This window comes from Pongo abelii, chromosome 3 (assembly GCF_028885655.2).
Source record: "Pongo abelii isolate AG06213 chromosome 3, NHGRI_mPonAbe1-v2.0_pri, whole genome shotgun sequence".
Lineage (NCBI taxonomy): Eukaryota > Metazoa > Chordata > Mammalia > Primates > Hominidae > Pongo > Pongo abelii.
The window spans coordinates 14,518,109-14,542,246 of record NC_071988.2 but is presented as its reverse complement, the minus strand read 5'-3'; the positions used below and the strand labels follow the sequence as shown (position 1 = coordinate 14,542,246).

The 24,138-nt window shown below is 39.8% G+C and overlaps 1 protein-coding gene across 12 annotated transcripts in view; it reads right to left on the bottom strand.

Moving 5' to 3' along the window:
* Positions 1–24,138, bottom strand: part of CC2D2A (coiled-coil and C2 domain containing 2A) — a 185,050-nt gene that overhangs the window by 113,316 nt on the left and 47,596 nt on the right. For 11 of the 12 annotated variants that reach the window (XM_054553716.2, XM_024246564.3, XM_063723324.1 and 8 more), the window contains 6 exons: positions 21,786–21,948; positions 20,650–20,786; positions 19,900–20,031; positions 9,181–9,390; positions 8,112–8,218; positions 3,510–3,650 (listed from right to left, as the gene is read on the bottom strand). In XM_054553716.2, the coding sequence (XP_054409691.2) occupies positions 3,510–3,650; positions 8,112–8,218; positions 9,181–9,390; positions 19,900–20,031; positions 20,650–20,786; positions 21,786–21,948 (890 nt within the window). Of the gene's footprint in view, positions 1–3,509; positions 3,651–8,111; positions 8,219–9,180; positions 9,391–19,899; positions 20,032–20,649; positions 20,787–20,952; positions 21,138–21,253; positions 21,336–21,785; positions 21,949–24,138 lie in introns of those variants that run through there. The other variant, XM_063723326.1, reaches the window with a different exon arrangement.

Genomic DNA, 24,138 nt, shown 5'->3' with positions numbered 1-24,138 from the left:
GGAAATTAAGTAAGAGAGCAATAATAACAGCAAATACTTATATTGGACTTGCTATGTGCCAGTTCCTCTTCTAAAAATGTCGCACATGTAAACTCACAATCCTGTGAGGCAGATGCTATTATTATCCACATCTTATACATGAGGTGACAGAGGCACAAAGAAGTTAAGTAAGTTACCCAAGAACACACAGCTGGTGAGTGGAAAGGCTGAATATGAGCCCAACCCACTGAACACTGAGCCGCCATGCCTCTCTGCGTTAAATGATCTGTGTGGTGTGCTGACATGGGGCCTGTAAGTTCTTAACTGATAGTGGTGGAAATTTCATTAGTTATTTTATGTCTTCTTCAAGTCTCTGAGGAACTGCTTCATTTTGTTGCTACTGAGTCCCTGAAACTACTTTTTAAAAAATTTTAATTTTAATTTTTTAAAATTTAAGTTCTAGGGTACATGTGCACAACGTGCAGGTTTGATACATAGGTATACGTGTGCCATGTTGGTTTGCTGCACCCATCAACCCATCATCTACATTAGGTGTTTCTCCTAATGCTATCCCTCCCCCAGCCCCCCACCCCCCGATAGGCTGTGGTGTGTGATGTTCCCTGCCCTGTGTCCAAGTGTTCTCATTGTTCAATTCCCACCTGTGAGTGAGAACATGCGGTGTTTGGTTTTCTGTCCTTGTGATAGTTTGCTGAGAATGATGGTGAAACCACTTTTTTGACTTTCGATGGAGGATTTGGGTTTTTCTTTGATGATTTTGCTTATACTCCACCAGGAGATCAGCCCAGTTCAAACCACTGTTTCCCACAGTGTGTTCTGTAGGACATTAGTTCTGTGAGATGTACCACCAGGAAAAGATGTTGTGGCCGTATCAACACTGGATTAAATAAATGTGAAAGGTTCCTTGCTGGTCATCTTTTCAGAGCCCTTAACATGTTGATGAACAGCATGGCTCTCCTGGTAGATGGCGGCAAATGTGCGGTGACTGCATCCATCCCACCCAGCACTTTGGAGATGGTGCCGATACTGACTGCACTATTTCCCACAAGGCAGTTAAGCTTCGTAATCCATTTTACATAAACCTAGACAAGTGCATAAAGCTGACAAATATTTGTTTATGGACACATGTTGCCTGGAGTTTAAGCAGTTTACAGTCCCCCAAGGCACAAGCTCTTACAGCTCTCTAGGATGACTACCAAATAAATCATTTTGGACGCACAGCGGTACCCAAAATTTATAAACACCAGGGGGAATTTGGCCTCAAAATTATGTTCCATCTCTGATATACAGAAAACCATTCACTTTTCTCATTGCTATTCAAAAGCATGAATAAACTTGAATAGTTTTTTTTGTGGGAAAAACTATGCTTTATTATAAGGTGGCTAGATGAATCAATAATGTGAAAAAAGGGTACTCCAAAAGAATTTGGAAGATAGCTACTTATCAGGGGAAGGAGTGTTATGACCTTATGGGTAAAATGTCTATAAATTTAGTTTACCCTATAAACTCAAAAAGAAGGAGGGGAGGGATGGAGGGAGAGTTAGCAGCAGGGATGATGGGAGGGAGGGAGAGAGAAAATAATCTGTCAAGGATTTCTGTACTGCTTCTGTGGGAGGCTCAGCCTCGGAGATGGAATTCGAAAGCACAAACACTGGAATTTCTGGGAGACAGCCATTATTTTTGTGGGGTAGCATATTTGAATTTGTTAACCAATATTAACTGAGCACATACTAAGTGGCAGGTGCTCTTGTAGGAACCAAATATACAATGGCAATAGGGTCCCTGCTCTCAAAGATCACACAGTCTTATACTTGTCCTGAAAACTAACCGTTTTTTTTTCAATTTTATAATTACAGCTAAAGAAAAATTACAATTTGCAGCTATCTTTGGCTGAAATATGGCTGTTTTCAAAGCAATATGTCAGATAACTGCCTAAATTTGTTACTATTGTTAACCAACATTAACTGAGCAGATACTAAGTGGCAGGTGCTCTAGTAGGGACCAGATATACAATGACAACAGGGTCCCTTGTCTCAAAGATCACACAGTCTTATACTTGTCCTGAAAACTAAGCTTTTTTTTTTTTCAATTTTATAATTACAGCCAAAGAAAACTTACAATTTGTAGCTATCTTTGGCTGTAATATGGCTATTTTCAAAGCAATATGTCTGATAACTGCCCACATTTGTTACTGTTTGTGTCAGTATATGGGCACAACACTTATCCAGGTGAAACAATCAGAAAGGGACCAACACCAGCAGCATAGATGCTCTTGTTGTGATAAGCTGTACTCTTAAGCATATATAAAAGTCTAGTGAATTAGGTAGCAGAAATATTATCAAAGCTTACTTTCTCCACGCCACAAATGAAGGTCAATTCCAAATAAAGATGAAATGTGAAAGCTAAAACTATAAAGGTTATAGAAGACGATATCATAGAATATCTACATGACTCAGGGGAAGCATTTCTTAAGAAGCATACAAAAAGCACCAACAGTAAAAGAAAAAACTAATGTATTTTATCTTTTTAAAGTTAAGAGTTTGTATCCATCAAAAAGCAACAAAAAGAGAGTAAAAAGACAACTAACGAGTAGGAGAGGATATCTGCGATACACACCACTAGCAAATTCCCATGTAATATGCAGAATGCCTACAAATTACCAAAAAAGATAAGATAAATAATCCAGTCCAAAAAGTGACCAAAGCCTTGAAGAGACACCTCATAAAAGAGGAAATCCAAATAGTCAATGCATGTATGAAAAAATGCTCACCTTCATGAATAGTCAGGAAAATATAAATTAAAACATGTCAGCACGTCGGCAAAATGTTAATTAACACCACCAACTGATAGGCATGATATGGGTGATATGGACCTACGAGAACCCCCGTGAAGGCATGAATCAGCACAACTTTTGGAATATGTTTGGAATCAGCAATGTAAAGTTGAAATGAAATCTTGGGCACATGTACCCTAAAAGACAAGTACAAAAATGCCAAAAGTACAGAAGTGGTTTCTGTAACAGTTGAAAATGGAATAAACTCAAATGCCAATCAACAGAAATGGACAAGTTTGGCTATATTCATATAATGAAGTATTATAAAGCAAAGAAATCTAACTACAGCTATGTGCTGTCAAGTAGATGAATCTCACAAACACAGTACTGAAGAAAAGAAGCATGTATGTATTCACTAAAGAATACACACAAAATACTTTCAGTTATGTATAAGTCAAATAGAGGCAATATTAAACTATATATTCTTAGGGATTGCACATAGCAAAAATATAAAAGCAAGAAAACAATGATCACAAAAGTCCAGGTAGTTGTTATTTTGGGGATTGAGGAGGATGCTATTTGGGAGGGGCTGCTCAGGTACGCAATGTTCTATTTCTTAACCTGGGAAGTGGTTACGTGCAAATTTGTTTGTAATTACTTTTAAAACTGTATCCATGTTTTATACATTTTTCTTAATGTATGATATAGCCCAATAAAATAATTTTTCAAAAAAGCCTACTTTCTCAAAACAAGTTTCAAGGGAGTATTTGTAAATCTCTGGAACTCTCGAAGGGATTTCATCTCTTTCCAAACTTTTATGATGGTCTTAAGCAATGTTCTATCTTTTTCTTGTTCAGCATCACGGAATTTTCTTGTTTGTCTGCAAGATATAACAACACATGAGTATATATTAAAAAGTCAGGTGTGTTTGCAAAAGAAATTAATAATGCTACAGTGATTGTATATTCAATTTGATAGCTACCGTATTTTGAAACAAGTACAGAAAACTAAATACAAATGCAAATGTAAAGACAATAGGATGTCAACCTGTCTTGAGAGATTTACTTGATTTTGTTCTCTTTAGGCAGATCTAACTTTAAGTACTTAAAAAATTCGTATTAAAACTATGCATCCTTCAACAAATGGTCACCTTTGAAGGTAAGAAAATAAAGGCAGTTCTCATGGACTAAATTATTATAAACACAGCAAAGTACGCTGCTGTCCTAGTTAGCAACAAATACATTTTAAGTCTTCCCGTGTTAACACAAATCACAAGTTCCACACTGAGGAGATGAAGTATTGTTATTGCATGCCTTGGAGATTTTCAATATTCACTAGATTACCAATATTTTTGGCTTGATCTGAAGAGGCATCATTTGAAAATGCTTTCATCTTTATTTTATTTAATACCTTACTTTAAATTCTTTTTACAAATGATAGCCATATTTAGATACCAAATGCATTTTATTGCATAATGAGACAATTTCTAAATTTTTGAACAAGTGCCATGGTCATTCCAGGGGATTTAGAAGTGTCTAAGAGACAGAAGATATCTCCATATCTCCATCCTCAGGGAGTTTATAGTTTAGCTCAGGGGACGGACACATACATAAATGATATCAGTGTGAGGTTTGTCTAAGAAAGTATCATGAGAAACCAAGGATGTAGCATTTCACAAATTAGCACCTTATGACCTCCAGAAGGCAGGCCTAAGTCTGGAGGTTGTACGTGTGATGACTTAGTGGTACAGAGAAATAAGGGGGTCTAGGTTTCTAATAGATCAACTGGTAGCTGTAGAAAAGGAAGATGGCAGAAAATGATAGTGGTTAGGTAGTCAAGATCTAGGACTCTCTGAAGCCCTTAGAAAAGCAAAAAAGCAGCAAAGTAGAATAAGAAACATTCTCTTTGAGGACCAGTAAAGCATTGTGGTTAAGGGTGCAGTTGTTGCAACCATACTACCCAGGTTTGAATCTTGGCTCTACTATTTACTAGCTGGATTGGTAAGCTACTTCCCTTTGCCGGCTCACATCTGTAAAATGGGTATGGTAGGAGTTGACCGCACTGGGTTGCTGGGAGGAGTTAATGAGCTAATCTGCATAATGTGCTTAGAACCTTGGCCGATAACAAGTAAGAGGCCCACAAATGTTATCTGTCACCATCAGGTGGTCAGTTTATCTCCTATGCCTTTAGCTGTTATCACCCCGGCTTCAGTTTTAAAAACTACAATATAAAATTATTTTACTGAATTACGTGACATCTTCAGGCTTTCTGATATATTTTCTACTTTCTTTTTTAGTATCTAAAAAAAAGATAGTTTCCCAGAAATGCTAAAAAGAGCTCTTAGCAAGAAAAATTTGCATACGAGCTAAAGAAGCAGAAAATTACAAAATAATATTTAATTAAAATTTGTGACCAGAGCTGGGGAGGAAGAGGGAAAGGCAATTTTGATTAGGGAGTCGGGAACAGTTTTCTGAAACCTGATATAGATGGGGTCTGGACGGTGCAGTGGACTCCTGCTCAGAAATGAAACTTTGGGAGCCGCTGGCATCTGGGTGATGTTTAAAGCCACAAAGTGGATTCATTTCAGGAGAAAATGCAATTTAAATAAGGGTTAAAAAGAAAACAACAATAACACCTGAGACTCAGAACATGTATAAGCTGGACAGAGGAGAATGATGGTCAAAGAATGATGAGAAGGACAAATGGCTGGAAAGGGAAGAGGACACCCAGGAGAGGGTGGTGTATGGAGATGCAGGATGTCCTGACAGGCAATGCATGGGGATGGTGTCTGTGTTCAAGCACTGAGCAGGCTGAGAGGTTCCATTCCACTTTCCCAGGTGGAGGTCCCCAGGGGCTGTGGCATGATCTGCTTCAGAGGAAAGGTGGGCACAGGAGTGAGATAGGATGGTTTGGAAACGGGAGAGAGCAGAGATAGTATGAATAGCAAATGTTTTCCTGGTGTTTGGCTGTTAAAGGAAATACAGAGATAAAGTGGTAGCTGGATGGGGACTTGGGGTCATAGAATTTTTATGTGTTCAAGACTGAGCACATCTGAGGGCAAAGACCCTACAGAGAGGTTAAGTAAAATATTCCTATGTTGCATGACCATTCATGTTTTCTTCCTTCTATAGCCTGGTTCCCGTTCAGAGAATAGGGAATGTAGTCATGATGCTGCTCTGGAAAATAAAATGGAAAATGCTTTATGGTGCTGGCCCAGGTTAACTGCACCAGTGGAGGGCTCAGCAGATGCTTGAGGTGGGGAGTTCTCGGGGTGGCTGATCAGATCCCAGGGGGCTTGAGGAAATGGATCCATGTGATGAAACATCCAGCAATAGATCATCTGCTTAGAAATTGTTTTACCACCTATTGAAAAGTCAGCAAGGGATGGAAATCTCTTTTACTGGGTCAGAAATGCTAAATCTCAAAGACTTTCATCTCCAGGGGCACAGAATTATTGTAATGGATCTGCTGTCCATGACTCTGCTGGGCATTGTCTCTAGATCTCACATGCAGTTCTGATGTTTTTCAAATAGTGACCAATAAAGACAGTTCCATATAAAATCATAATTGCTTTCAGAATAGCTTTTTGTCACTTTTTTCTTAATGTATGCCAAAACAAAAATTATTCTCACAAGGAGACTGCAATATGTTTTCCTTTTAATATAAAAAATAACTTTTATTTAAAAATATACTCCATATTTTTGCAATTATAGGTTACAAACTTCACTAATTTCTACTTTGCTGGAAGAATTTCCAACTCATAGCTAAATGGTAAAAAGAAAAGTATACATTGAAATGCCTCTGGCCGGGCACGGTGGCTCACGCCTGTAATCCCAGCACTTTGGGAGGCCGAGATGGGTGGATCACGAGGTCAGGAGATCTAGACCATCCTGGCTAACACGATGAAACTCCGTCTCTACTAAAAATACAAAAAATTAGCCCGGCGTAGTAGCGGGCACCTGTAGTCCCAGCTACTCTGGAGGCTGAAGCAGGAGAATGGCGTGAACCTGGGAGGCGGAGCTTGCAGTGAGCCGAGATCGCACCACTGCACTCCAGCCTGGGCGACAGAGTGAGACTCCGTCTCAAAAAAAATAAATAAATAAAAAAGAAATGCGTATGTAACAAACCTGCACGTTGTGCACATGTACCCTAAAACTTAAAGTATAATAATAATAAAATTTAAAAAAATAAAATAAAAAAAATAAAAAAAAAGACCTAAATAAATAAATGGAGAGATATACCCTTAAAAAAAAAAAAAAAGAAAAGAAATGCCTCGATTTATTATTTCCTGTTCTAAGGATTTGTTCTGTGGAAGTACTCATACAGGTACACAAATATAATATTTAGGAATTTTAATTACAGTAGAATTTAAATAATAAAAAATAGAAATGCAAATGCGTATCAGTTGAGAATTATACCAACTACAATAAATCTACATAATGCCAGCCTTTAAACCATGATATAAATCTACATGCACTGTGACAGGAAAATGTCTAAGATGCATTGTATATAAAGAAGCAAGTTGCAGAATGGTATACACGATATGATTCCTTATCCATGTTGATACCTGCAGATATGAGTCAGTCATTTTAACTGTGGTATAGAAATTCACTGTAAGCCTATACCAAGATGGGTTTACTCTGCTACTGGGTTATTTCTAGTGGCTTCCTTTTTTCTTTTTTTTGAGTCAAGGTCTCACTCCGTTACCCAGGCTGGAGTGCAATGGTGCAATCCTAGCTTACTGCAGCCTCAAACTCTTGGGCTCAAGTGATCCTCCTTCCTCAGCCTTCCGAGTAGTTGGGACTACATGCACATACTACTATACTCAGCTAATTTTTTAAATTTTTTGTACAGGCTAGTCTCAAACTCCTGGCTTCAAACTATCCTCACCTTGGCATCCCAAAGTGCTGGGATTACAGGCATGAGCCACCGTGTCCAGTCTGTCTTACTTTTGAATGATGCCGTGCATATCTTTGCACATGTCCCCATGTACATATGCACACATAGCTCCTTAAAGAACATCTTGTATCTGAATCAGAATTGCTGGGTGCAAACTGATGAGCCTCTTCAACATTTTATGAGTTGGGGCCAAGCTGCTCTCGGAAGCGGTAGCTGTAGCAGTTCTCCCTCACACCTGCAGAGTGACCATTTCCCTACATCCTCATTCACATTAATGGACTTCAAATACTGTGTTAATATGATAGATGTATTTGATTGTTTTTTATGGCATAATTTCACATGTATTCATTGCATTCAGAAAAAGTATCTGGAAAAATAAACTCTAACAAGAGCACATCTAACAGGGGAAAAAAAGTAGTTACACTTAACAAACTTTACTCACCGAATTTCAGATTTATACTCATTGATGGTTTTTTGGATGGTGTCGAGAGACTGATGAGGTTTTTCTGGATAAAGGCCAGTCTGAACAGCATTTCTTAAAGCTTGGAGCTTAAAAAGATATGGATACAAGTTTTGGGTTACAAACTCTATTCCCTACTGCAATGCAACTGGACTCACCCACTTCTCCTGGGCAAAATGGTGCCAGCAGTCTGTGAATGGAACGGATGTTCAAGCATCCAGCTGTCTCCAGACTTTCACATAAATGAATTATGATGGAGAACTGTTTCATCTGTTCTTGAAGAAACTGGATTAGTAAAGCATAGTGTATGTCCATCCTTGTTCCATGGCCCAGGTAATCAAGCTGCTCATGAAAATATTACTTTTATGTGTATATCTTAGAATGAAGTTTTCTTCCAAAGCTAAAAGCAGGTTTGTCTGGGTCCGGGACATATGATGGTATTCTTGTGATATAAAGAAACTATAAAATTACAGACTCATAAAACGAGCTATTGTGAAGTTATCTCTTCTTTGGGCAGTAAGGTTTTAAAGTCAGGGCATGAGACCAAAATTGCCTATAGTCAAAATTACCCACAAAAATCCCATGGGATAGTGTCACATTGGGAATAAATCCAAATGCTTAGCCATTCCTTTGAGCATCAGTTGAAACACTGACTTGTGTTTAAGTGCTACACTATGGGGTAATAAATATCAAGATGAGAATGTTTCTAAGGACAGATATTCTCAAGCCACCAATTTTCTCAGGTTCTGAGATCACGTAAGCGAGTAATAGCCACATATCTTCCACCTAACACCCACTTCTGGTGGGTGCTGTACTGTTTACAAAAAGCCTTCTGTTTAGGGCGAGTGTGTGCCGAGAAATCTGTACACATCACATGTATACCAACTCTATCTTTCCGTTTGTCTCTAGCTGGATAATGTATCACACATCCTAGACAGAGGAAACATGTGAAAGAGGGGCATGAACACTTTGCTGTTAGAAATTTTCATTGTTTGGGCTCATTGGAAGAACCAACTCCATTGACAATCATTATGGAAGAAATCACATGTACCTTATCAGTAAGAAATTTCGCCTTGTTTCTCTGGTGTCTTGCAAGGTACTGGTCGTATAACTGGGCCAGCTTGGCTGCCAAAACATGCTCTCGGCTAAAACAGGGATGATGAGTGAAGATTAACCCTGAAATATCAATGTCCAGCTGGAAATTTCCAGGAGGGTCTCCAGATCTGATCACATGCTGACTACTGTGAACGTATTTTACTGCCTGCCAAGGAAAGCAGAGTATAGACAGAACACAGTTAAAGCACTTACTGGATAATGATTCTCTAATCCACAATGGGAAAACAGTCAGATGCAAAATACCTCCTATCCTGGACTAGTCAGGTGAAAAATGCTTGATTACTTATTTCCAGGTTTTAGAGGCCAGCTTTTTTTTGAATATTTGAACAGCAAAATGAAAGACTGGGAGGTAGAAAAGAAGCCATTTCAATCTTGATTTCCTAAGTCTTTTAGGTTTCATTACTTGCCCAAGTCGTAGTTCTAATCTTTTTCATGCAGACTACCTTATTTCTTGGAATCTTGGGTTTTGTAGCTGGTGACCTTGAAATTCTTTTAATGGGAGGAGCATAGATTCTAGTTCAAACTGATCATTATTTGGATCCCGGACATACCCCATGTATTTACATTTTAAAACGTGGAGAAGGCTTCATTTTGTAGATAGCAGCAAGGGACATTTACCTAACTGAGCATCATGCTGGCACTCAGTCTTCATGGGGAGGAGGGATGTTGGTTTGCAAAATAAGAGTGGGAGCTGTGCAGCTGAGCCAAGTGTGTAGAAAACAGAAACAGAAGTCTCCAATAGGAATTTCTTGGATTGTTTGGTATATAATGTATCAGATACATCTCTTTGCTTTTCTTCCATAAAATCTTCAAGATATTTACTTTGATTACTACAGCTACTGTGGGTGGGAGCTCAAGGGTGGAGAGGAGACATCTTTGATTTTGTGCCTTTATTTTTTCTCATTATAAAGACTGACTACAGTAGGGATATGGTGGTTGAGACATCACTTGATCCTTCCTTTTTGCAGAGATGAGCTATTTATCTAGAAAATCATAATGTATGATAATGTGGCATAAGTGAATTATTTACAAATCATGAGCCTAAAGGAAAAGTGTAAAAATTCTAATCAGAAAGGAAGCTTTTATTCTCCTTAAATTATGGGTAACATGTTCAGCAAACTCTTCATTTAATTCTTTTGCATGGTATTATGTAAAGATGCTAGATCTGGGCTAGGAGACTTGGATTCTAGGCCTGGCTCTACCTTGAACTTGCTCTGAGACCTTGGGCAAGTCACTATACATCTCTGGGCCTCTAATTTTTCATATGTAGAAATAGGAGGCTAAGGAAAAAGATTAAATTAGCATTTTGTAGATCACTAGGTATCATATCAGGCATTTCATATGCATCATCTCATTTACTCAACAAAGATTAATGGATGTCTACAGTGTGATACAGCCTGTCTTCAAGCAGCAATCAATTTAGAAGGGAAGACAGCCCTAGGATCTAAAAGCATGAAGTCTGGGATGTGCAGAGGGAGGTAGGAAGCCCAGCCCGGAAGAGGGGATTCCAGCATTAGAGTCCTATGATTATAAGATTTGAACAGATTGTTTTATTTTAAAAATGCCCTTGTAAAACTGGAATGTGTTTACAAATATTTTAGGCTCAAATCAGGATGAATTGACTATATTGCAGTACTTTCTGGAATATGCTGTATTTCCCAAATCTGCATTAGCCCACATTCCAATAATTGCTGGTGGTCTCTGCTTTTTGCTTAGCCCAACCAAGTATAAAAAGCTTCCAGGACTCCTTGCAGCCACTGGGCTAGACTGCCCAAAAGACCACAACTCCCATACTATTAGAGAGAAAGACCTTTAGTTCCTTTTCTCTTTGTTGTATCTGTTCCCTTTCTTATATATCGAGAACTATTATGAACACAGTAGCAACAGTTTCTTTCAAGAATCTTCACTTGGATTTATAGGAGGAAAAACCACTGGGACATGGATCAGCTTCCACTGGTCTTTCAGTGGGTGGCCTTTCAGAGATCAGATCTGGTCATTAATATCCCTACACTTCAGACTGCAACAATGGAGGGCCTTTTTTTTTTCTCTTTCTTTCAGGTAAAAGTATTCAATTATAAACCACATTAGTATTAGAGGTTTTTAATTTCCATGTGACCACTCTGTGTTTTATAACCCAGATTACCTGGATTAATTAAAAATTTCCACCTCACAAATACACGTACAACTAGACTTCAAACCACAGACATAATGGAAAATTCCTCTCTAATTGCTTTGCAGCTGCTCATTCTTGCTTTGCCTTGCCTCTTACTTATGGGGTTCCAGAGTTATGAGATCACTCAGGGTGTGGCTCTCAGGTTCCATCTTGTACGCTTCTTGGTATGAGTAAATAACATGGGTAGAGTGGTTCTATTTACTTGTAATGTAACTTAGGTCACCTTTACTTTGCATCGCCTTCCACAAGTCTGCATTAGCCTAAGTTCCAAAACCTGCTAGTGGTCTCTGCCTTAGGCTCAGCTCAAGCAAGTGTAAAAGTGTTTCAGGACACTTAGTAGTCATTGGGCTAACTGGATCAAAAGACCCCAACTCTTTTCCTATTAGGGAGAAAGACACCTAGTTCCTCGTCTTTCTTTTTGTTGCATCTGTTTTCCTTTCTTATTTATTGACAACTATCATAAACACAATAGCAACAATTACTCCCAAGGAGGGATATTTAGAGTATATTTTAACTTCAAAATTGATTTGATTTTTTAGTCTTCAACTGAAAACTGAAATGCTAAGAGGTGGTGAGTATGGATTATCTATTGATGTTCTCACCATGTGCAGAGATGCATACCAAAGGAGAAAAAAAAATTAAAGCCGGGCACGGTGGCTCACGCCTGTAATCCCAACACTTTGGGAGGCCAAGGCGGGTGGATCACGAGGTCAGGAGATCGAGACCATCCTGGCTAACACGGTGAAACCCCGTCTCTACTAAAAATACAAAAAAATTAGCCAAGCGTGGTGGTGGGCACCTGTAGTCCCAGCTACTTGGGAGGCTGAGGCAGGAGAATGGCATGAACCCGGGAGGCAGAGCTTGCAATTAGCCAAGATTGCACCACTGCACTCCAGCCTGGGCGGCAGAGCGAGACTCCATCTCAAAAAATAAAAAATTAAATTAAATTAAATTAAAAATTGTACAGAAGGCTGAGTGCAGTGGCTCATGCCTGTAATCCCAGCCCTTTGGGAGGCCAAGGCGGGCGGATCACGAGGTCAGGAGTTCAAGACCAGCCTGGCCAAGATGGTGAAATCCCGTCTCTACTAAAAATACAAAAGTTAGCCAGGTTTGGTGGCGGGTGCCTATAATCCCAGCTACTCGGGAGGCTGAGGCAGAGAATTGCTTGAACCCAGGAGGTGGAGTTTGCAGTGAGCCGAGATTACACCACTGTACTCCAGCCTGGGCAACAAAGCGAGGCTCTGTCTCAAAACAAACAAACAAAAATGTACAGAAAATTAATAATCATTGGTAAGTTTAAAATACAAGTTTCTACATTTGCCCTGAGAAAATAATAGCAACAAAGTCTGGGTCCACCTCAGAGACTGCAGTAGATTCTAGAATTATTATTCTGGTCTTCCCTGGGAAGCTTTCTCATTTCCCATCTTCTGGAAACATGCCATGTTTCTTGGACATGAGGTTAGTGGATAATGATCCACTTGCCACTGACTAGAGTTTATTTTTTGGTATTAATAATGTGAACTGTGGGGAAAAATATGATTCTTTTCTTCTGGAGTTGTTAAGCTTAGACTATCAAAGGACACATCCCCTTATATGTAGAGAATTCTGTCGTGCCTGCAATTGCAGAGAATGAGGCCCACCAGTATTCAAGAAGAACCAGAGAAAAGAGGGGTGGAAGAGAGGCCTGCTGGCATCAAATCCCTGGTCCTAGCTCCTGAGACCTTGTTTCCTAAAGGTTCTCCTTCATTTTATGATTTATTCCCAGATCCTTTCCAGTTTTTTGAGCCACTAAGTTCCCTCTTTGCTTAAGCTAGTTTGCGATGGGTTTCTGTCATATGCAACCAAGAGAGTCCTGTGTAGTGAAGTGCTTAGAACGCAGCAGATTAACAATGCTTTGGTGAAAAACTGGTGAGAACAACGATGGGAATGTGACACTTTTATCTAGTGGTACTTCTGCGGGAGCTTGGAATCATGACAGTCCTCCAATGGGTATGCAGTTCTGAAAAAGGGAGGCTTCTGCACATTGCAGGGCCTTTAACACCTGCTTCCATTTCTGTCTTTCCAGCCAAGGCACAAAGTCTCTCTATGGCCAAGCTAAGATTGCTCCCTCTGTATTCCCAGAATTTAGCACAGCTAAGAATATATAGACTTTTAGTTAAGTATTTTTTAGTTAAGGATGGAAGTAATAAAGGAAGGAAGGAAGGAAGGAAGGACAAAGGGAGGAGAGAAGGAAGAGGGATGTTTGTACTGCTTTTCAACAACTTTTTTTTTGTTTTTGAGATGGAGTTTTGCTCTTCTCACACAGGTTAAAGTGCAATGGCATGTTCTCTGCTCACTGCAACCTTCGCCTCCTAGGTTCAAGCAATCTCCTGCCTCAGGCTCCTGAGTAGCTGAGATTACACCCACCCACACCCCCACCTAATTTTTGTATTATTAGTAGAGACAGGTTTCACCATGTTGGCCAGGCTGGTCTTGAATTCCTGATCTCAGGTGATCTGCCCACCTAGGCCTCCCAAAGTGCTGGGATTACAGGCGTGAGCCACTGTGCCAGGCCTGCTTTTCAACAACTTTAACCTTACTTTGCTATCATGATTAGGCAAACTGCATTTTATACTGTTTATATTTTACCTGCAATGTCCTATCTAGCATTTTAATTTTTTTACTTTTGCACTAATTACTTCTTAAGATGTATTAAATTGTATTCTTTCTTATTGGATGTTTAACAGTTTTTCTTTGCATGACAGCTAATTCTTTTTCGCATTTTTCTGTCTTTAATTGTCTCATCTCAATTTAAGAACATCCTAATATTGAGACAATATTAGGAACAGAATATTTCACTTTTGGATGAGAATAGCTGCTACGACAAGGGCTATGTGGCTGACTGAGGAGTACGCAATGAGTGATTTTAGATCTGTTTGTCGTAAGCAGATGGAGCTTGTTATAATTATACCTCATAGGGATAGTATGAGGAAGGGCTAGGCTATACCTCATAATTACAGAGGGGGAAAAAACTACTTTTTAAAAAAAAACATTCAAAATGTTTAAAAAAAACATTCAAAAACATTCAACAAGGCAGGGCTGAATACCAACTCCCTTCTAAATAAAACTCTTAAATTCTCTAATAGGAGGGCGCATGATCCATCATTTGAGTCAATAGCGTACTATTTCTAACCAAAGAACAACTGGGCTTGACTCAAACGGGTGATCCGTGTTGGTTGATCCTGCTGGGTGAAGTTAGCATCAGACCCAAGCGCTCTGAGGCATAAATTCATCAAGGCTCTGTTAAGGGCCCAAGGAAATCCCAACTTTTGTTTTCTTAACATTTTTCCTTAGATGTATGTATGTATGCATGTATGCATGTATTTTTTAGAGACAAGGTCTCACTCTGTCAACCAAGCTGGAGTGCAGTGGTGTGATAATAGCTCACTACAACCTTGCGCTCCTGGGCTCAAGTGATCCTCCTGCCTCAGCCTCCTGAGTAGCTGGGACCACAGGCATGTGCCACCATGTCTGGTTACCTTTTTATTTTTTGTAGAGGTAGGGGGTCTCACTATGTTTTCCAGGCTGTTCTCAAATTCACGGTCTCAAGCAAACCTCCCACGTTAGCCTCACAAAGCTTTGGGATTACAGGTGTGAGCCCCTGCTCCTAGCTGTAATTGCCAACTTTTGATTTGGCACTCTGACTTGGTTTTCCATTATGTGGATGCCAGGACTAAACCAGAACCTAAGGAAAGCTAGTATTTTGCAGGATAGACAGCTGAGTCAGAGATAGGCATAGAAAAGAAGGAATTTCTTTCAATACACGCAGCAAAGTCATTTTAATGACATTCAATTTGCGCTTTTATTGAGGTATTTCTATGTGCCAGGCACACTGCTAAGTGCAAGTTAAGAAGAAGACTGTAATCCGGTTCTGGTCCCTAAGTCACTTTCAGCATAGCCAGAGAAGAGAAAGAAAATGGATTAACATTACATGAGCAAAACAATCTTTGCCTGCCGACCTATTTCCTTGCTCTTGTATCATGCCAGAAACTCCTAGGTGGAAAGTCTGTTTGGAAGTAAGACTGAAAATAGAGGCTGTAGGCATTTATTTTTTTTTTCTTAAAGGCAAGCCTATTTCATGGAATACTGGAAAAGCACTGTGTTTTGTGAAACAGCACTGTGTTTGTGAAAGAAAAGCACTGTGTTTTGGATAATTGGAAGGTTACAATAATTACATTTTTAAAAAAGACTGAGGTATACAATTCAACAATTAACTTAGTAGGTGACCTGTTATGGAATAACAGATAGATATAATATCTCTTCCATTTAACTTAATCCCCTTTTCTTCTTTCTTGTGCAGTCTAAGACATTCTTCATGTTTTGTTGTGTTCAAAACATAGCCCTCCAATAAATGCCCTTGGAAGATGTCAGCCCCTTTGGACTTCTTCCTTCTCTTACTTCCTTTGCTCTGTGATGCTTTATGACAAGCCCCTGTCAGTAGAACTCTCTTGACTTTCCTATTTCTGCTTCTATGATAGGAAGATTTTGCTTCTCAAAAGTATTGAAAGGAAACCCTCTGTCCTTCTCTACCCACCCTTCCAGTCCTACTGGCTACTTCCCAAGAGAGAAGGAAGGACATGTCTGACTGGAGAGTCAGCTGGAGCCCAAGATCCTTAGTCCAGGTTACCTGCAAAGCTAAGCAGTGGCCCCTAGCTGTCCTGTCTTAGCTGTCTCCAAGGAGAGGTTGTTCACTGGCCTGCATGGTCTGCTTGGCATTCCACCTGGTAAATACACCAGGTGGTGTATTAGCTTATGTCTAGATGGGGAACATAATTTGTGACAAATGGAATAGGAAACCATCTGGTCTTGGGTTCAAGTGGCATTCTGCCATCTGGTTTTACCTTTAGTGCAAGGGATATCTGGATCCCTCTCTGACTCCAGTGTATTTCCAAGTTAGTTTAGAATTTCAAAAGGAGACAGATGAGATCCATTGGATCCCTCATGCCCTACCCTCCATATTAATTACTCTTCTGTTTTCTAACTTTAACCCACAATTTAGTGTTCATCATATCTGTGTTTAATGGAATGGATGGATGGATGATGATACAGATTGATGGATTATTCAATAAATGCATAAGTTGATATTGTTTTGATCACTAATTATATCATGTATTTTTGTCCTATAACCAAATAGACGATAAATTCCTCATGGGCTGGAACTTATCTTTACCCTTGTTTTGTAAATCTGCCTCCAGGATTACATTTCTGTACAAAGTAGCCATCCACTGATACTTGTCAGTAATAATATTTTATAGAAATTTATAATTTTTAAAAAGGTCATACTCATATATCACCTCAGTACTCATCATGACGCTATGAGGAAGAGAAAATGATTATTATTCCTATTTTTCAATTAAGGAAAAATATCCAGAGAGGTAAAGGAACTTGCCCAAAGCTGCAAGCTAATTAGTTAGTAGGACAGCAGGACTGTACTCAGAGTCAGGCTGCCTGGGCCTGTGTTTTCTCTGTTCATCATTCCTCTTTATAGACAAAAATGGTGATTGTTATACCCACCCCATTCTGTTTCATGTGATCAGTGCTGAATGTTACAAATTTAAAATTACACAGGTTTCTGAAGGAGGCAGTCCCAGTGATATGGTTTGGCTGTGTCCCCACCCAAAACTCATCTTGAATTGTAACTCCCACAATTCCCTCATGTCATGAGAGGAACCAGGTGGGAGGTGATTGAATTATGGGCGTGGGTCTTTCCTGTGCTGTTCTTGTGATGGTGAATGAATCTTATGAGATCTGATTGTTTTAAAAATGGGGTTTCCCTGCACAAGCTCTCTTTTTGCCTGCTGCCATCCATGTTAGATGTGACTTGCTCCTCCTTGTCTTCCACCATGATTGTGAGGCCTCCCCAGCCATGTGGAACTGTAAGTCCATTAAACCTCTTTCTTTTGTAAATTGCCCAGGCTCAGGTATGTCTTTATCAGCAGCACGAAAATGGACTAATACAATAAATTGGTACCAGAAGTGGGGTACTACTGAAAAGATACCCAAAAATGTGGAAGCAACTTTGGAACTGGTAACAGGCAGAGGCTGGAACAGTTTGGAGGGCTCAGAAGAAGACAGGAAAATGTGGGAAAGTTTGGAACTCCCTAGAGACTTGTTGAATGGCTTTGACCAAAATGCTGATAATAATATGGACAATGAAATCCAGGCTGAGGTGGTCTCAGATGGAGATGAGGAACTTGTTGGGAACTGGAGCAAATGTGACTTGTTATATTTTAGCAAAGAGACTGGTGTCATTTTGCCTCTGCCCTAGAGATTTGTGGAACTTTGAACTTGAGAGAGAGATGATTTAGGGTATCTGGCAGAAGAAATTTCTAAGCAGCAAAGCATTCAAGAGGTGACTTGGGTGCTGTTAAAGGCATTCAGTTTTATAAGGGGAGTATAAAAGTTCAGAAAATTTGCAGCCTTACAATGTAATAGAAAAGAAAATCCCATTTTCTGAGGAGAAATTCAAACCGGCTGTAGAAATTTGCATAAGTAACATGGAGCCAAATGTTTATCACCAAAACAATGGGGAAAATGTCTCCAGGGCATGTCAGAGGTCTTCACAGCATCCCCTCCCATCACAGGCCTGAAGGCCTAGGAGGAAAAAAATGTTTTCTTAGGCCAGGCCTAGGGTCTCCATGCTGTGTGCAGTCTAGGAATTGGTGCCCTGTGTCCCAGCTACTCCAGCCATGACTAAAAGAAGCCAAGGTACAACTTGGGCCATGGCTTTAGAGGGTGCAAGCCCAAGCCTTGGCAGCTTCCACATGGTGTTGAGCCTGCGAGTACACAGAAGTCAAGAACTGAGGTTTGAGAACCTCTGCCTAGATTTCAGAGGATGTATGGAAATGCCTGGATGCCCAGGCAGAAATTTGCTGCAGGGGGAGGGCTCTCATGGAGAACCTCTGCTAGGGCAGTGTGCAAGGGAAATGTGCGGTTGGAGCTCTCACACAGAGTTCCTACTGGGGTACTGCTTAGTGGAGCTATGAGAAGAGGGCCACTGTCCTCCAGACCCCAGAATGGTATACCCACTGACAGCTTGCACTGTGTACCTGGAAACACTCAACTGCCATGAGCTGCAGACACTCAACACCAGCTCATGAAAGCAGCCAGGAGGGAGGCTGTATCCTGCAAAGCCACAGGGGCGAAGCTGCCCAAGACCATGAACCTACCTCTTGCATCAGTGTGACCCAAATGCGAGAGATGTTTACCCAATACCTGTACCTCCATTGTATCTAGGAAGTAACTAACTTGCTTTTGATTTTATAGACTCATAGGCAGAAGGGACTTGCTTTGTCTCAGATGAGATGTTAGACTGTGGACTTTCCAGTTGATGCTGAAATGAGTTAAGACTTTGGGGGACTTGTTGGGAAGGCAATGATTGGTTTTGAAATGCGAGGACAGATTTGGGAGGGGCCGGGGTGAAATGATATGGTTTGGCTGTGTTCCTACCCAAATCTCATCTTGAATTGTAACTCCCACAATTCCCAGGTTTCATGGGAGGAACTGGGTGGGAGGTGATTGAGTTATGGGGGCGGGTCTCTCCTGCACTGTTCTCATGATAGTGAATGAGTTTCGCAAGATCTGATGGTTTTATAAATGGGAGTTTCCCTGCACAAGCTCTCTTTTTGCCTGCCGCCATCCACGTAAGACGTGACTTGCTCCTCCTTGCCTTTTGCCATGATTGTGAGGTCTCGCCAGCCATGTAGAACTGTAAGTCCATTAAACCTCTTTCTTTTGTAAATTGCCCAGTCTTGGGTATGTCTTTATCAGCAGCGTGATAACAGATTAATACACCCAGGAAAGCAAGAGCAATGTAATTAAATATGAGGGCAGGCAACTGTAATGATAGCCAGCAGTTACTAAAGCTGTGTTTTAGGCACTTAAGTGGATTACCTCATTCAATTTACAGAGCAAGCCTCGGAGGCAGACACTGCTATTGTGTTTACCTTACAGATGAAGACATTGAGGCATGAGAGACTAACGGCCAAGTTCACCCAGTGAATGGTAGAGCAAGGGCTGGAATCAGGCAGCTTGTTACCAGACTTAGGAAAATACAATATAAAGGATTTGCAAGGATAGAAACTCTCTGGTTATATAATAAAGAGACAACAAATGGGAAGTGGTCCTGCGGCAAATGTGAGATGACAAGAGAAAAGAGAGGGCAAAAGAAGAAAAATAAGTATAGCTAACCTGGATGTGTAAAAAAAGATGCAGACTCAGTCATTCCTAGCTAGGAAACTCACTCCTTGTTTAAGAAGGGATGCATTGAGTATAATTAGACTTACTCTTACATAATATGCCTGATGTTTGTTCTTTATGTGTAAGATAGCGAATTATTTAAAAAATTAAAGTAGAATGTTATAAACATAGCACGCCAAGCTATTCAAAAAGCAAAGCACTTTCAATTTCATTTAATAAAAGTGGAGAGAGGGGAGTGTCTACCTTTTTATACAGTGTTTCAAGCTCTGCCTTACTGCTCTGCTCCTGTGTTAGTACTGGCGGCCTTGAAGGAAATGGCTTGATGGGGTTTGGCAGAGCTAGGATCCTGCCGTCATCTCCAAACCATCTTCTTTCCTGTAGATGAAGCAGAGGGAATGGCAACATTTTCTTCTAATCGAACAGAAAATGGTTCACAACACAAACAACGTTTCTTGAAAATTCTGTATCAACATACATAGTTCATGTACTTCCTCCCCCAACAGAACTGTAAAAGTCTGTTTCCATTAGAAATCAAGTCTTCACTAACACCTCTCACAATTGATTTAAAATATACACCTTGGCTTCCTAAAAAGTATTTTAAAGAGCTTAAATGAATGCTTAAGAAAAATTTATCTTCTATTAATTAAACATTTAAGAAAAAAAAACACAGAATAAAAACTCAAAAGTGAGACTATTCTACCTACGGATAATTTAAAAATTCTGTCAAGTAGGAAAAGGTTGCCAGGATCTGGTTTAGCAGGAAAAGCCCAGATCTAGCTAGCAAAGATGGGTTTTGAGCAGTTGAGAAGTTATGTTATTTGAGGATCAATAAATGTACTGAGAGAGAAAGTTAAAAAAAAAAAATGAACCACTTTCTGTGGCTAACCTCAAGAGGAAATGAGTACAGTGGATGCAATGACTGCCCTGTTAGGAAAATAAGAGCTATGTCTAGTGTGCCCAGGCTACACTTGAGAGCAGAGGGTACACACTTACGGGGTCCTGCATCAGCAATCTGTTCTCCATGATGTTCTGATTGGTGCGTGCCACCTCTGGTCTTACCCCGGTGTAAAGGCCTTCATCTTCCAGGAACCTGGGCTGTACATTCTCAGGAAGCTTTTTATATGTAGGGACTAGATCGTTTATAAATAAATAAAATAAACATTAGGGCCAATCTAAATATCTCAAACTGCAGTTTGGTGAATTAATCACCAGAGATTTCATTTATGTTCTTAGAAAATGCAAATTTTCCAAATTAATTTTTAAAAGTAGAACCAAGGAAAAGATGAATGTGCTCACTTGTAGCAGTATGTTGTAGAATCAGGTATTTAAAGAAAATGCCTAAATAATTTAATATGTAACTCATCAGTGTGGCATACTGAGAAGAAGGTAGTATTCAAATCATAGGATGAGGGACAAGTTTTAGCTCTATTACTCTTCAGCTGGGTGAATTAGGGCCAGGCACTTCTTTGAACTCTCTCCTCCTGTACAAAAGAGATAATAATCTACTTAACTGGGCTTCTGGGAGAATTAAATGAGGTAAAGTATGAGGATGTGCTTTGTAAATGAACAAGTTTATTTGAGTGAACGTGATCATTACCTCATTTATTCATTCATGGCTTTATTCATTCATAGAACACATCTTTACTGACAGCCTCCTTGTGCCAGGCACAGATGAGACTCTGGGAATCCAGGCCAGGCCCCTGCTGCCTTGGAGCTTGAGTCATAGTGGGAGTGACAGGCAGCAACAGGAAGCAAAGGTCTCTACAAGATCATGCCATAGAGTAGTAAGAAAATACACAGGGGATGGTGACTTAGGGAAGGGTGGGGATAAACTTAAGACGAAAGAAAGGCTGTTCTCATAAACTCTAAGCCCCTGTAACTGATCATTGATTTGATAAAGGGTTCCCACAGTACTCTGGTATATCTTCCATTAGTCTATCAATAAGTGTTTGTTGAATGGATATTTTTCCATGTTGTGTTTTTTTTGTTTGTTTGAAAATATTTCTTGATTGTTAGATTAGAAACTGGAATCAGTTCTGGAGATGAGGCATCCTTATACACTAGCCATATTTCATGATAAGGTAAGTGACGATGTCTAAGCTGAACAAGAAAATAAAAAGAGCAAGTACCTGTCTGCCTACTGGGTATGAAGAGCATTTCTCTTTCCATCTGCAACCGATCATGGATGCTTTCATAATCTGCAGGTCTCACTGATACAAAATCGTCAGCCATGTGATCTAAGCCCAATAGAAAGTCCTCGGCATCATCACCATTAAGCAGTTCTTCCTCATCCTGCATAATGTTAAAAAGTAACAAGAAAAAATCATGCTAAGATTCTTAGTTAGAAAAATAATTCACAATACCAAACTCATGAAACTTAACATTTCCTACAACTTTATCTTTTCCTTTCTTTAAAAAAATGAAAGCATAGAACTATATAACCTTTTGTATTTAACAAGTGGGTTTTAAAAAAAATTGTTTTACAGTATTCTGCACACCTGGAAGATGTCAAAATCAGAGATGGCTGTTTCAGAAGAGAAGTGATAAGCAAAATAATCAAAATCCCAACAAATCTGGCCTCCTATGAGACTGCTTACTTTTTGCCATTTATGTAAAGAATTGGGCTTATAATTTATGTAGCAGTTTAACCTTCCACTTGGCACTAAACCAAGGGAAAAGGCACCAAGTGTATAGGTGCAGAGTCCACACACCCTGTTCAGACTGCCTGGGTTTAAATCCCAGCTTCACCCTATACTGCCTGAGGAACTTGAAACAGCTTATTTAACCCTCTGATCCTCAGTTTCCTCACTTATAAGATAGTTATAGTAATAGAGTTTACCTCTAAACACTTTGTGGGGATAAAATTAAATGATGCACTTAAAAATTCAAAGCAAAAAGGCTATAATCACAAATGTTAGCTGACATATATTGATTTTGTTTGGATATTTTCCAAACGTCTTCTCCTCCTTCCTCTTCTTTTTCTTTCTCCTTCTCCTTCTTTTAAAAATTTAAACCTAGTGTCCATTTATGAGCAACATCTTTTAAAATCCTGTGGAGACTTTCAGGTAGCTAAAGACAATGATGGCAGTCTAGCTACCTGCCTCTTAAGATTGCCTCCCCAAGTACACAAAAGAATAAGAAGGAAAAGGGGAATCTATGTAGAAACCATGCTTTTAACTTAACTTGAAGACAGAGAATGCCAAAACATCAAACAAGTGAAAAGAGAAAGATCACCAGATGGCAGTGTGTAATCTTCCTTCTCCTGCCCCATCTCTGCTTTGTGGTGAGCAAAATCACCCAGAGAAAAACTGCAGAGAAGACAGAAAAGGGGAGCTAGCGAAAGGGGCTACAGAGTATCTAAAACTTTGTTCAAAAAGACTAAATCAACCTTGCAGACGAAAATACTTTAAAAGTGTCTGGGCAGAGCAGAGCATGGACTATAGGGAAGGGGCTTCCAAATGTGTGTGATTTAAAAGAGCAGTTTTAGGAACACAGAGCTTCTGGGGCAGTGAATAGGCAAAAGGAAGGGAGAAGTGACCTTTGGAGGAAAGTGCCATAATTTCAGAAGATATTCACAATTGGAGACTTCTATCTTCAACAGGTGAAGCCCAATTCTCTTCCGTTTGAGCGTGCACTATGTCTCATGACTTGCTTCTCCGGAGTAGAATATGGCAGAAGTGACAGTATGTGGCTCCTGAGACTAGGTCATAAAAGGAACTGTGGCTTGTTTTTTGGGTTATCTCCTAGATCACTTGCTTTTGGGAAGTTAGCTGTCATGTCAGGAGGACACTCAAGCAATGTTGAACGATCTGAATGCTGATTTGTAGACTGATTGTTATAGAATAAGCTAAAATATTCCCAAGCTTCTGTAGATCTAGGTAAAAAAAGTACATTTCCGGGAGGCATTTTTCAAGGGAGGAGATTATAAGTGAAGCACAGAAGTATGCCAATTATGCAAATACTAGAATATCCTAGTGTGTTTTCCTTATTTTTAATGTGGTAAAATATATATAACATGAAGTCCACCATTTTAACCTTTTTTTTTTTTTTTTGAGACAGAGTCTTGCTCTGTCATCTAGGCTGGAGTGCAATAGTGCAATCTCGGCTCGCTGCAACCTCCGCCTCTCATGTTCAAATAATTCTCCTGCCTCAGCCTCCTGAGTAGCTGGATTACAGGTGCCTGCCACCACACCCAGCTAATTTTTGTAATTTTAGTAGAGACAGGGTTTCACCATGTTGGCCAGGCTGGTCGCAAACCCCTGACCTTAGGTGATCCGCCCTCCTCGGCCTCCCAAAGCTGGGATTACAGGCCACCGCACACGGCCCATTTTAACCATTTTTAAGTGAACAGTTCAGTGGCATTAAGTAAATTCATATTGTGATTCTACCTTTACCACCATCCGTCCATCTTCCCAGACTGAAATTCTATACCCATTAAAAATTCCCTCCTTCCTCTAGCCTCTGACAACCACCATTCTACTT